We start from the raw sequence: 15278 nt of genomic DNA, 5'->3' as shown, positions 1-15278 counted from the left end.
TTAAAAACCTGTAACACACGTACGCAACTACCTATTTGCTTCCAATTATAATTGGCCGTATCTAAATTGACATCACAGAATACGGCATTGACATCCTTAACGTCAAACCTGTCATTGCGTATTTGCCTTTCCTCAATTTGCCGTTAATTTCATTTATACGAACAAACTAATCTTTTTGAACTTGATAAACAATTTGAAACTATGTACTGCTGTGTGTTTAAAGGTCAATATTCAAAACATAACACTTTATAACTTATATTAGTCATACAATTTGACATGCGATTTTAAATTTCCACGTTTTTATAATTTTGTGACTGATGTGAAACGGGTCTGTTATTACATTGGCCAAAATTTATTGGGAGTGGCTTAACTGCATCTGTTGGGTGAACAGAATATAGTTTTAAAAGAAACAACTGTTCTGAAGGACGGCTAATTTTATGCAAGACAATGCAACCAAAATAACTTATTAAAACAAATGAAGATCTGGCTGTCATATCAATTAATTTAAATATTGTTGCTTTCGCTTTGGTATTTTTATTTTCGTTTTGTGCAATCTATTCAACTGAAAAAAAAGTTGATATTGTCAATTGGTATAGTGCCGGTCTATCTGGATCCTACAGAAATGACTTATAATTTAATACAAAATTTGGCGCCGCCAAGTCAACATTTGAAAACAGCGCTATAGAGCGGTAAAAATGTAAAATAAAGGAAATCAGGCAATATCCGCAATATCCAGTTACAATTCTGTAAATTAAGCAACAGTGATCAATAGGGAAAACTGTTTATTTTTGCTTATCATCTACGAGCGTAATCAAGCTTGAAATACTAAAAAATGGAAATAATAATCCCTTGATCCCTCAGAAATTCTCGACACATTTGGCAACAGTGCGTGCGGCATTCCTTGTGAAGGTCATCCCGAAAACCGACCGTCTATTTTGTTTGTGCGGTGCGGGGCGCGGGTTTGGTTTGTGGCTGCGATAAAAAATGATATTAGTTCTTCCAATTATTTATTTTTATTAAATCGTTATTAGCAATAACTAAATAATTAATCATGTCGCAGTCAAGTGAAGTAGTACCTGTACAATTGTTTTACTTTTGTTTTAATTTTCGGTGCGTTTGTGTTTAGATTTAATTTTCAGAAAAGTAAGAGGTTATCTAATAATTTCTTTAATTACCTAAAGTAATTTATTTTCAGTACAAATTATGGCTTACGTTAACGTGAAGGATTGGTCTGTGGAGCAAGTTACGGAATGGTTGAAAGGTAATTATCCGGTTGATTATAAATAACAAAAGGAAGTGTAGGCCTAAGTGCTTTCTTATCACGGAAATAGCATATCTTTAAAACTGATTTGTGAGAGATGGTGGTTTGGCCAATGATCCGTAACTATTTAATTGCGCTGTGACTTGATCGTAAATACTTAAATGAAATCCACACCCAATCGCAACTAATGCTTCATGTTACAAGGATTATGATTCATATTTGCGATCGATTTGTAATAATAGATTCTCAAATAATATTGTCTGGTTGTTAGTCACAAGGAAATGTAATGTGGTCATGGTTTATTCAAAGATGGCCCAATCAAATGCAGATAATTTTTGCACAACACTTCCTGTTGTTCTTTGATTTGGTGCTTGTGACTAAGAATTAATTAATTTTAAAAAAAACTTAAAAATAAACCAGTACACTTCAATAACTTAGCGCCTAGCTTAAGACATTCCTCAAGGCAACTTATTGGGTCCACTTCTAGTGTGTAGTAATAACATACACAACACAATTCCTGTGGTGGGTACTTTAAGCTGATGATATAGGTAGTAGGTCCCTTTTATAGAGCACTGTAGTTGAAGTATTTTTTGACAATTGAACCGCCACACACACTTATTTTTAGCCATAAGAAACAACTGTTAATATTATTAGTTTCTGTGCAACCGGCCAGACATCCTGTTTTTGCACTTTTTCTAGGATTGGAAAACTTGTTTTTTAGATTAAGTAATCGATTTTTCATAAAATTATTATTGGGGGTATGATAATTGTAGTTGCTATACCTAAGTGCATACTTGCATGTACAGGGTGTCCCATTTGCGACACTTTTATAGGGTATCTCCGTAATTGTTAGTGCTATCAAAAAAGTAATATAGCCTCAAGCTTAAAATAAAAATCCAAAAATATTGGCTCACTTAAGAGATACTGCCAAGACTGTGACTAAAAAAAGGCATATTAGTTTATAGTTTCTATTTGAAAGTGTTTTTATCAGGGATTTCGTGTACAGGACTGGATAGTGTGATTGTGTCAAGTTTTGAATGGCTCTTAGTTGAAACATATACAGAAACATGTTTCTTTATTTTCAAAATAAGTATTTTTTTAATGAAACACCCTGTATATTTTAATCTAATAAAATGGCATATTAGGTCGCATATTAGTGTCTTTTTCCAAAAGCATAACACTAAACAATTTAACAATCTTTTCACAATTTTTATGTATTTTTTATTGGTGTGTGTTTCTTGGAGAGTTGGTACATCAATATTTTTACTAGAACCAAATTTAGACAAAAACTCACATTTATTCTTGGATATGCCTTCAACATTAAGTTGTACAACCTTCAAGGGCTGATTAATAATTATTGTTGAAAGGGAGGTGCACAGCTTGAGTCAGGTGATCCAGTGGACGGACTGACTGTTTTTTGATGTTTTCTGGCCATTTATTTAATATCAGGGGAACATGTGTAGTAAAATACGGACGCGGACAGAGTTATTCCCACAAAGAAAATGGATAAAAAAGCAAAGAGTAAACAGTATAATTGACAGTTTTGACAAATTTTCAAAACACTTAATTTAATTTTTTTTTAAAGTATTTTAATATCCCTATCGAGATTCCTATAGGCTATATTTGTGCATTGCAATGTAAAATATTTTTTGAGTCATTTTTTTAAACCTTTTTTAATTTTTTGTAATACTTATCATCCCTGGTGTGCTATATTTTTGAAAAGATAATTTAATATCCTATACTTTTAGATTAAAATGCATAGGGCGTTATAGAAATGAGGTTAGGTCCGATCACTTTTTACCATGAGAATTTACAGAGTAAGTAACTGCTTCCTTCTGAGCAGGCGTCCTATAGGTTCCCCTTCCTCTCAATATGATGAAATGTTAACTCAGTTTAGTCACAATTTAACGTGTGTTACAATGATCTAGTGTTGGGCCGTTCGGATTCAATTCTTTGGTACGAAAACATTTTTCTTTCCAAAAATGCGTACCCAATTCAGCGGAGATAGACATTATGCATTATATTTACTTAACAGGTCAAGTAACAGCTGTTTCGTTTTATTGATTTATATTTTTGATTTATAATAAATTTATTTGAAGAAGATAAATTCAGGGTGGTGAAAATTCGTGGCTCACTATTGGGATCTCTGTAACAGTGTGGGTTAAACGGGGGCAAAGTTACCGTTTTTTGTAACAAAAAAAATGAAAAATTGAGAAATCTTTGAAAGTAGCTAACTGAGATATCACCAAAAACTGAAAATGAAAAATTTAATTTTCCTTAGCTTAAACGGTCGGAAATGGACGGTTCTCATTGGCACTTTCTATGGGCCCTTTTTTTTGGAGAATTTGAATCTGTTATCAGAATTTCCATAGCATTTTTACATAAATTTACAAGAAAAATTTCAAAATGAAATGTTAAGAAATAAGAAAGTAATAGCATGTATGTTTGAAAGGATTTTAATCCGGGATTTCATGTACAGGACTGGATAGTGTGATCGCTCCGTACACAAAATCGTTTGTGAACAATGAAGTGAAAGGCAATCAGTTACTGAGCCTGAGATCCGATGATTTGGAACACCTGGGCGTGTACACAATTGGACATCAGGAGATCATACTGGAAGCGGTAGAACATTTGAGAAATTTTGTAAGCTGTGAATAACATAATGGACAAGTTTAATGTGGGTGCACTATTTTTAGCATTATAAGCTGGACAAGGAAAATTTACAGATGCTAGCCCTCCGATTATCATGCGCCGCAAACTCACTGTATAATGAATTAGCACTTACCGATGAGGATTGTACTATGGTTCCTACACAAACTATGTCTGATGTTCACAATGTGATTACAGCTATCAAACCACTAGTATGCTGGCTTGACAGGTATCTTCAAATTTTTCAAGTCATTGGACACAGTCCTCTTTGCATTTCATGATCTGATACTCTCTGGTACTAGGTGTTCCTAAATGTATGTGCGGATTTTGTTATACACTCTTGTTTTACTTATTGTTGATTGCAAACTTGAAATTTGAATAGACAACGATTATATTTAGTCCACTAACATTCTAGGTCACCATTTCGTGGTAATAAGGATTATGTCGACTGTAAAATTCAGTTGTTGCAATTAAGTTTTGAAATGGCCACACACGCGCATCGTGACATTTTTTCCGAAAAACCTCTTCGTACCATCCGAGACATTTCGAAAACTTTAGTACAGCTTGCCGACCACATTATCCAAGTAAGTTTGTCTTTTACCCGCACTGTGTCATTCACGATATAAACCTTTAGGAAATGTCCGATCCAATGATTCTACAACCAGCATCTCTAGCGTTAGCCACACTAAAGAAAAAAGAACAGGAATTGGGTTTTTTCTTGCTACCGAGTCATTATGCGGTCCATCAAATTGCGGAAATCAAGTACGGTTCACCTGCTCACAATAGCAGTAAGATACAGGAGGGTGACGAAATTGTTCAGGTTTGTATTTACTGGTAAAGAGTTTTTTAAGGTTAAGGCTAAAATAAATTTAGGTGAATTATCAAACGGTCGTCGGTTGGCAAAGAAAAAATGTTTTGTTGTTACTACAAGAGTCTCCGCCCGAAATTGTGCTTACGTTGAAAAAGCGACCAAGGCATACGAAAATTTACGGTCAGATCTATATGAAACCCTATCGTTTACCAAGTAAAAAAAGAGCCACTCCATATTCGCGTTGGAATGATAATTTACCATCACCACAATTACTGGCAATTCACGATCTTCCCGATATTCCTCCCCCCAGGTACCTCTTTTTGAGTTTATCCATTCTGGTGTTAAATGAATTTTGTCATTAGGTTACCTCCAGTTGTGCAACAGTCTGAAACGGAAACTGAAATTAGTAGCAGTAGTGATAGTGAAACTTTAGATAGCCCGCTCGACGGTAGTAGAAGGGTGTATCCCTTAAAGCCAAGGCCAGTTTTGCAAAGGAGAAATACTGTGACAGGTGCCAGTCCTACAAGCAAGAGACCACAGCAGGCTATTGAACAGGTTCGCTTAAAATTTAATATTAAATGTACCGGGTGACCCAATAAGACTGTTCCTCGGCCATATCTCGAGAACCGTTCTTCATATGACTTAGGAGTAAAAAAAATTATTGGGTGAATCGGTCATGAAGAATCGCTGGAAAATATTTTTAAGTTCTAAAAATGACCAAGAGAGGGCGAAACTGCCATCTTAAATTTTAAAATTGCATTTTCTTTAAATTTCGCATAATAAACTAAAAAAATTTTTTTCACATTTTTAAAGAAAACCAGTTTATCTATCATTTTCGTAAAAACAAAAACTCAGTTATTTCAAAAACAAAGATGGTGTGGGGCGTTCAATTGTTTTTGCAATATCCTGCTTTAACTTCTTACGCATTCAGAAAGTGCAGTTTTTTGAATTTGTAATCTTTTCTAAAATGCCGATTTCTAACCAAGAAGCATTTAATATGCTGGCGATATATTTTGAGTGTTTTCAAAATGCGACCATCGCTGCCCGCATCCTCTATTTGCGTTATCAGAATTGACCACGAATCATCACCGCCACCATATTAAATGCTTCTTGTTTAGAAATTGGCATTTTAGAAAAGATTACAAATTCAAAAAACTGCACTTTCTGAATGCGTAAACACAGCAGAATAATTTACAAATTACGGCTGTTATTATTTTATAATGCATCATGTTTCATTTGTTTAATTTTCCAAAGACTACCTAAAAGTGTAGGGTGCTTTTCTTTCGCGCCATCGACAAATACCGGAAATACGTAAAAGGTAAATTGAAGATACAATTTAAGCATTTTTATTAATTAAATTAATCTCAATTTCCCAATATTTGAGGTTAGGAACGAGATTTTGAAAAACGGTTTTCAGTGGCCTCTAGGGGTGTTATTTGGCTAATTTTTCATAAAGAAAAAGTCATATCATTTGATTTTTTTTAGGATTTTGGATCATAGTGTCAAAACTAGCCCCCTGGCGGAGAAGGATTCAACTAAATTAACTATATTTGATTCTTATTGCCCAAGGAATGCTCTTTTCAACCATACCAAATTTGTTACAATCGGTCAAACGGTTAAGAAGTTAAAGCAGGTTATTGCAAAAACAATTGACCGCCACACCATCTTTGTTTTTGAAATAACTGAGTTTTTGTTTTTACGAAAATGATAGATAAACTGGTTCTCTTTAAAAATGGGAAAACAATTTTTTTGGTTTATTATGCGAAATTTATAGAGAATGCAATTTTAAAATTTAAGATGGCAGTTACGCCCTCTGTTGGTCAGAACTTGAAAATATTTTCCAGCGATTCTTCATGACCGATTTACCCAATAATTTTTTTTACCCCTAAGTCATACGAGGAACGGTTCCCGAGATATGGCCGAGGAACAGTCTTATTGGGTCACCCGGTACAAGGTCTTTATAACAAGTTGGATTGGTGTGTATCTGGGATCATTTCTAGCTTTGTCTCAAAATGTTTTTTTTATATCTCTTGTTATTTTTATAACGTGTCTGAATAATGTACGAATAGCACGTGTGGAGTGCAACGCAGCAGAGTTCGCTCAAATCGTACATTCAGAGGTGCGGAAAAACGTGCTCATTTAAATGTTTATAATTCATAAACAGTTGAAGATAAGTATACGCCTCCGTGAAGTTTTTTTAATAGGAAATTCAGTCCTCTACAATTTATCTTTTGTACATTTTTCGTAACTATTTCTGTTTTGGATAAGTGCACGCGATCGTGATTTTGGTAAGAAAACTATAAAACTACTAGTGGAAGTGATTGAGCATGTCGTTTCGCTTCTCGCTTACATTGCATCGACTATAAACTGGTGTGCTTACACTAAAGATAGGGAGTTCATACACCTCTTATTACTTTCCCCTCTGGTTTTGTGTTTAATTAATTACATATAATACACACAAATAAGAGGCAAACAACAACTACTAGTAGAAAGGTAAGATCACCAAGAGTACAAAAATATGTATCCGTAAACTGTTCCCTATACTTTGACCCCCTCCCCCACCCCTCTAACAAATATTAGATTGTCCAAAAATACGTTTAATGCAAAAGTTGTTGTCTGGTCTAAGCACAAATTTTCAAACTTGGTACGATTATTTATACAGGGTGTCCCAAAAGCGGTTCACAACGCCCAATTTTAAAATGTTAAATGAGACACCCTGTATTTTATTCAATTTTTAGATTTTATGTTAAATTCTAAGATAAATCAAATTCAACAAATATATCATGCTCCCACACACAACAAACGTTAATCCTTGAATCATCGCACACGCTGATAACAAACCTCGTATTTGAATTTAAAAGTACTGCGAATTGTTAAAATATAAAACACAGGTGGGAAGTTCCATAGCACCCTAACTACGTACAAAAATCCTACTACAACTATATCGATCTTGTTTTACAGATTCCTACCTAAGTTTGTTATAGAGAACCTTGTGTAATATATTATACACAGTATCTATACAATATTAAGGACGCTCACTTCTAATATATTTCTTCTGAGCATACTTCTTTATCGCGTCCCCATAACTAAACAATTCACACTTATTTGCAGTACTGGCAGCAACTAAAAAATCAAGCTGCGTCAAGACATTCTAGCTCATACACAATTCCCAGTAACAAGTACGACGATGATTCCACACTACTTCGAGACAAAAGTGTGTCTTGTGGAGATGGTTTTGACCTCTCTCCACGTCCAACCACAGTCATAGGGATAGCAGGTAATCACTGTGGAGTAAACGGTGACTTTAGGAAGCAATTTAACGGGAAGTCATTTAAAAAGAAAAAAGTGAATTTTGACGACAATATGCCGAACAGCAAAATAGATAACGCCAACACTCGCCGAAAGTTAAGTGATGAAAGAAGCGTCAGCGTTACCTCGTTAACTAGCTTGAATGAAAATTTGGACTTCATCGATGAAGGGGAGGACATTACTGATAGAAGCAACATGCGCGCGGAATGGCAAAAACAAATTGTCGAGGAGATTATTGACACCATCAATGTCGACGTTCAAGTTCCTGGAGAAGACACAGCAAAGGATGATACCTTTGCAGAAGTACACGTTCACAATATAATTAAAAAGTTTGATGAACAAAGCGTTGCAAATATGTGGGATCCAAAGACTAAACCGAAAGTATTTCCTAAGAATGTGATTGAGAAGCCACCAGAATTGCCTCAAAAACCGGACCTGTCACGAAAACCGGCTGTTCCGCCGAAGAATATAAAAATTAGAGGTGAGCTACAACTGAATGAGTTGTTTAGTTACAATTTTCCTTTCAGGTCATTTAAGTAAGTGCAACAGCACCCCTGCATATGACCAGTCGGAGCCGCAAAGCACTGCAAGTTCCGAAGTAGTTTCCCCTAAGCCATCAAGTCAATTAGATTTGGATACAGTGAGTAAACCGATTACATACGAACTAGGTATACCATTTGTCGAAGATATCGACGCCGCCTTTTATAATAAAAAGTACCCCTCAAAGCCGCAATTCGAAAACGGAGGTGATGGATTAGTACAGATAAAAGATTATCAATACATACCTCCGAAACCCCCACCTAGAGCAAATATTACATCCGATTTAGGTAAGAATTCCGATCGTACCTCGGAATTAAAGGCTTCCACAAAGCGTTTGGGATCCCTCGAAAATCTAGATGCGATTCCTTTCGAACCAAAAAACATTTCCACTCCCAACACGAAGGGGTACAAAATGGAATTTCCCGAAGTTGATGTGTCGTACTCGAAAAGTTCGTCCAACTTGGAATCACTAAAGATGGCGTCTGATACGAAGATATCACCCACTAATTCCATAGTTCGTGCCATGATGTATTCTAGTAAAAGTAAAAGCGGCAAGAAGAAGAATTCTATTGTGGCAAGTAAGTACTTTTCACTATGGGGATTTACGATAATTCAACCGGTTTAACCGGGTTGGTAGAAATCACCATAGAAACAATTGTCTCAATAATTGTAACCATAGCAAAATCTACCAACCCGGTTAAACCGGTTGAATTATCGTAAATCCCCTATAGATTCAGATATGGAGATTCGTGTCAGTGACGTTTATTGACAGGACTGTCACGCTATTAACACAGTGACAGCCCTTCTATTCTGTGTGTAAGTTTGACTTGTTCCTATACATTTTATAATTGTCGTAAGGAAATACATAAATTATTAAAAAAAAAAATTATAAATGTCAAATGCAACAGTAACACAAGTGACGCTATAGGTGAACAGAAGTCGACCAACTTTTTACGCTCGTGCACTTCCTTTTATACCATGTTTCTATGGGTCGATTCCTTTACAAATATTAAAATTATGCTTCTGGTAACTTTTGATCTTATTTGCTTCAAAAAATGCTATCTCCCTTAGAAATATGGAAACAGATCACTTTGATAGTTCATACGTATTGCAAAGATCGTGATTATGCACTGAAATAAAATGCCAATGTTACGCTGTGTCTTAATTTTGCCCAATTTATTCACCAGGTTTTGTTGATTAATTGTGTTTTTACCTGCCTATGTCAGTATATACGAAATTTTTATTTATGGCACGAGGCGCTGTCCAATGATATTTGGCGATCCGAACGGAAAAGGAAATTATTTGTTGATCACAATGAGTACCAAGCTCAGTTTATTTAAAATGAAAAACGGGTCACCGACTCGAAAATGTTCTTTCGCGTAACACTTTTCTCTCGCCCCGTGATTCACTGCAATCCGTCTATTCGCACCCGTATAAAGCACAGGATTAATATGTGTTTTGTGTTAATCTTTACAGCGACGTACAAACAATGTACGCATATCACTCGCGAATTAGTTTTCGAATCTCTCGCTCTCTCACTTCTTTCGCTATTTCAATCTCGCCAACCAATAGGAAACCCGTGTTTTCGTCACGTGCTCTGTTTTAACAAAACGAAACGAAACTTTTAGGTCCCAAGAGATTATGGTATCCGCGCTCGCTTTCCCCAATACGTTATCGCCTTTTATTTCCTGATATACTTTTTGTTCATGTTCGCTGAGAAGCGGTATATGTGTAAATTTTCCTATATTATTGAATAAAACACGAAAAATAACATTCTAAAACGACCTCCTGTTACAGAATGTCCAAAGACAAAAGACTTTATGAGTTATTTACGAACTTTAATATCCTTTTAGAGACACTAGAGTCTTCAAGAGCTTTCCATTTTTTGGGGTTGTAAATCATTCTTTCTGTTTTTTTAAGAGGTTGAAACAGAGGGATCCGTTCATTTGGATGTTTTCCTACCTTTTCTGTGTTCGGTGAATTCCCTTTACATGCTCCCTTGTTAATTGAGCCCGAAATCCATCACAAGGAAGAGCATTTCGGGAGGACTGAAAGCACAGTCAATCATGTTATCCTTTCCAGGAAGAAGAAAAGTGGCCGTTAAAGACGTGGCACCTGGAGAAATACAAGGCTATTTATATCAACGTTTAAGGTCTAAGCAAAGTCAGTCAGTTCAATGGGAGAAGAGATGGTTTGTTTTGAATGGGAGCTGCCTGTATGGATTTCTATCGAAGGAATCTGTTAAAGCAAAATGTTTAATATTCTTGTCCGGTTTTACGGCTTCAATTGCGACTGAGGTATCTAACCTAACCCTCTTTGCCTTATTCATATGTTAAATTTAAGGTAAAGTCCAGATCCAACGCTTTTAAGGTCTACCACACGGGAACGGTCTTCTATTTTTCAGCAGATAACCCTGAAACTCTGTCTTCTTGGATTGAGCTAATAACAGCCGGAACACTTCTGTATGACAATGTCAAGTCGAATGATTCAATCCTGTTTTCAGAGTCTGACGATTCTGACTCTGAGAAAAGCAAAGGTTCAGGTGATCGATCAAATGAGTCCCTGAAAAAATTTGGCTCATTAAAAAAGACTGCATCTGGCAAAAGTGGAACGACAGCTCCGAGCGGTAGTTCTAGCCTAGACAGAAAGTGGTTCTTCAATAAAACGAACAGTATTTATAAGAATTCTGTACCGGTGCCTACAGCACAATTTAGGTCTTATAGGAAGATTCCTTCCGCCAGTATTAGTACAGTAAGCAGCATTTCGACAGGAAATTTTACCTCTCACATACCAGATTTTTCACCTCGTTTCGAAATGCAGGGAACCTCATCGGTTCAAAGCAGTAGTACAAACAATCTCGCCACAGATTTGCCGAAAATTGTTGAACCAGAAGTGGCGGAGAAAGTGAAACCTAAGCAGAAGCCAATTAATTACGTGCACGCCAGTAATCCAAATCTATGCGATATCAGCGATTTTCATTTGAGAAATTTTCAAAAAATCCAACCATTTCAACATGGTAATGATAATTTGGCTGGGTTTGTCACATTGGAAGAGCTAATGAATCGTCAGACCGAAGAACAGAAGCTGAACCCCCATGCCTTTAAAGATGAGGTTGTGAATCCTAGTTCGATTTATGCAGATGTGGTATATGGTGAGCTTCCTATTCGTCCAAGTAAAGACACTGAACCTCGAGAACGTGCCACACGAAGAGTGTCACATAGCAGAACCGCCTCAGATTGTTCGGAACGTATTCTCTCGAGCAATACAAATAATAAATCGCCTCAAGATTCCTCGAGTTTCTGTTTTGGTAAGCGTGGATCGTTGAAGAAACAAAAGAATGATGGTGACATGTACGGTATATGCACATATCCCAAATCGAAAATGGTCGAAGAGAAGCCGAATCAATCTTTACCAAGGACGCATAAGGTGCAAGAGGGGATGGAAGTGGAGGATTCCATGTGTAAGTCTAAAAAACAAAGTAGAAGGAATAGTAGCGACCAAAAGTCCTTCATAAGTAGAGAGTACTCAGTGTCTTATGTTGATTTAAAAGACAAATCGAACGAGATGGTCTATTGCCCGCAAACTTCAACAGATGTGCATTTTGCGCAAAATCGTACCTTGGATGGCAAGTGTAAATCAAACAAAATCATCAGACAGCACAGTTTGACATCGATGGATAAAAAACGAGGTAAAATGAACGCTTCAGGAGAGAAGATGTGGATCGACTCGTTGCGGAAAAATGATAAGGTCTGTGATAAAAGTAGTGTGAGTGTGAAATTAAAGTCGGCAATGCAGTACACGCCAATGTCTCTGCCACTAACGCCCAATGATAAAGGAAAGATGAATCCTAAGTTTGCCTTCGAGTTAAATTTGGACGAGAAGGTTACAAAAACCGGAAAATTTCGTAGTTTTTTCGGAAAGCAATCCGAAAATAAAAAGGAAAAGTGTTTCATGGGTTCGCCGAAATTTGCCAGGTCTTCCTTAGAAAAAGGTAAACACACCGAACCCGCAACTTTAGGTTGGCCTCCGGATCCTAATCAGGTAGGCACTATGTGATAGCTTCCACAATTCTGATGATGTATTTGCAGTGTCAGCCTCAATATTTATTACACAATTACTATTATATTGAAGAATCGCCATCTTCAAAAAACGCAACTTCTGCGCCATTAAATACAACCCCTTCCGCCGATTATCCAGGTTTGGAATACCCACCCGTATTTGAACCTGAAACGTATTCACTTTCAGACCCTCAATGTAGTATAAATCTTTTGAGAAAACAAGACAAAAATAATTAACGTTTATTTTAGTTAATTTATTTGGGCTGTATTGTAAGATTTATGATCATGTTGATATTAACTTGCATTGAGAAGACATAATGAGAATGCTTTTAAAAATCCCAATCAATTAATCGTGTACAACTGTAGAGCAGTGCTAAACTCATATATACTGCTAACAAAGCAGTGCTTTGCTATTAAATGTTTTCCGCATGCGCGCTCAGAGCAGATATCTTCGTTCCTGATGAACTGTTCAATGCTCCACTGATCTGTACTGATATTTATTTGCGAATGGATATTATTTTAAAGTTGATCTACTCAGATAGAGATACTTGAATTATTAATATTGGCCTAAGCTATTTCTAATAACCCTCTGTATATTTAATAGCGCATACATATCATGAAGTACAGGCAGTAATGTGGACGATGAACATTGTCAACACTAAGCGTTTTTTTATCAGGATTACAATGGTCTAATCAGAAATACATTTGCGCTTCAGGTGGTTGAGATATTCAACCAAATAGCAGGAAACACCCTGTATATTTGCACGTTTTGGACAAAATTAAATTTTATACAAAAATGCAACTCTTAAATATTCTGTTTACCATATCCTCGATAAATAATGCTGAAAAGAACAACTTATGAAAAAGAACGACAATCAATATATTCCCCCACCACTGTGTACAAAAAAAACTGTATCATAAAAACATTTTTCAGTTCTCCAACTAACAGTGTATTCCGAGTTAAAATAGTTTAACCCACTTCTTAACTGCAATAATAAAAAAGTTGGGAAAATGCCGGCTGTAGTTGAAACATCAGTTTAAATCTTATGTGGTACATAAAACCACCATCTTATTACGATACAGTCTAAATAATGTAAGTTAGGATTTAGATAGATAGCTCAATATAGTACACATTATACAAATAATGATTACGACTGTGATTTTTAATCAGAAAACTGGTATTTGTCCATTAGTATGTTTACTTATTTTTTATTATTATTATTGCATTCTTATTGTATTTTTAACTATTTATGTGTTATAGAACTATACATTGTTACATTAAATATACTATTTTTATTCTTTGTGATAGTAATGATTTTACCTGTGTAGCAATACTGAATTATACCTTTATTTCGCATTTGTTTTCTGTTCCAACGTCTGAATTTGGCAATGTTATTACCATTGCTAAATTTGCGAAGGTTCCTAACTTTCTGCACCCTATTCTTCTTTCGAAGCAGTGCCATACTAACCTTTGGAGCTTTGTCTAGATCCAGGAAGGCTACATACTTAATCGTTGTCTTCCTTCATATATTGTTGTGTAAGTGAACGTTTTTATTCTATTCAGCACCTGTGTGTATTTCATTTAATTTATTTTTTACGTATATGTCTCGTCATTGCGATAAGAGTTTGTTATTGCTACGTAAAGCTAATTAAGTCTGAAATAAGCAGGTTTTCCCGAAGAAAACAGGAGAATGTTTTAAGTAGTAGAGGAAGACGTGAATCGTGGCTTTTTTGGTAGTGGATATTGATCGTTGCTTTTTGTTTTGGGGGACAACAAATAGACATTCGACTGATTTTTCGTTTGGAGGGACATGCCGTACTGTAATTTGGCACGTAGCCGAAGTTATAATGTTTGAGTTTGTATTACTATCGGAGTAAAATGTAGAGTCCGCTCACTTTGAAGGCTCAAATCTCAAAATCGCTGGAGCCGATATTAATGAAATTTTTGGAACGTATCAATTGGTAAGTTGTTGTTAACATACGTAAATTGTAAATTTTTGCTGCCAGGACTTTTTACGTTATCGAATTTTCCTCACAAAAAAGTACTCTAAAATGCGTGATTTGTCGCGATGCTCAACTGTACAGGTCCATAAATAGTTTATTTTTCCACGAAAATTCATACATTTCGGGTATTACATAACCCAATTCTTGCTGTAGCTATTGTAGAAAAAATTATGGAAATATCTTGTTCCCTTTTTGCGTAATTAGCGGAAAAGCAAAAACATTGCAACGCAGCTATTATTGAAGGAAACGACTTCATTCTTTTTTTATAAGATGAATAAAATAGCAAACGCCATAAATGCGTACATATTGTCTGAAAACAACTTGTGGATGTTTGTTTTTGTGTAAATTAGCCAATACTCTACGTACGAAACAAGATGAATAATAACCTGCGGTTTTCATGTGTGATGTGCGGCAAACATAATAACAATTTCATGCATATATTACTTAACCGTGTACTTAGCGTGTGTGCCGCTTTATACGAAACGTTGCTGCAAGGTACAACTTTGCGATTAAATGACCTTCCCCCCAACTCCGCTCGAGGTGTTGCGTTTATCTCTTTCGCTCAAAATATATTAATTCCTGCAGCCCTTCATATTTTTTTGTCATTGATTCTATTCCGTGATCATATCATTTGTAATTGTCCTTT

General features: G+C 35.8%; 1 protein-coding gene across 2 annotated transcripts; it reads left to right on the top strand.

Moving 5' to 3' along the window:
* The first annotated feature begins 934 nt into the window (after positions 1 to 934).
* LOC116170372 lies at positions 935 to 13302 on the top strand. Of its 2 annotated transcripts, XM_031486732.1 has the most exons (14): positions 935 to 1143; positions 1196 to 1261; positions 3741 to 3904; positions 3958 to 4139; positions 4326 to 4494; positions 4545 to 4730; positions 4784 to 5031; positions 5084 to 5276; positions 7833 to 8511; positions 8558 to 9148; positions 10653 to 10867; positions 10914 to 12317; positions 12366 to 12611; positions 12659 to 13302. In XM_031486732.1, the coding sequence occupies exons 2-14, from the start codon at positions 1204 to 1206 to the stop codon at positions 12863 to 12865; spliced, it is 4542 nt and encodes a 1513-aa protein (XP_031342592.1). In that variant the 5' UTR covers positions 935 to 1143; positions 1196 to 1203; the 3' UTR covers positions 12866 to 13302. The 2 variants fall into 2 exon arrangements, with proteins under 2 accessions (XP_031342592.1, XP_031342591.1); XM_031486731.1 differs by having other exon boundaries at positions 10914 to 12611.
* Positions 13303 to 15278: the final 1976 nt, after the last annotated feature.

This window comes from Photinus pyralis, unplaced genomic scaffold, assembly GCF_008802855.1.
Source record: "Photinus pyralis isolate 1611_PpyrPB1 unplaced genomic scaffold, Ppyr1.3 Ppyr1.4_LG5, whole genome shotgun sequence".
In the NCBI taxonomy this organism is placed as follows: domain Eukaryota; kingdom Metazoa; phylum Arthropoda; class Insecta; order Coleoptera; family Lampyridae; genus Photinus; species Photinus pyralis.
This window is presented reverse-complemented; position numbering and strand designations above follow the sequence as displayed.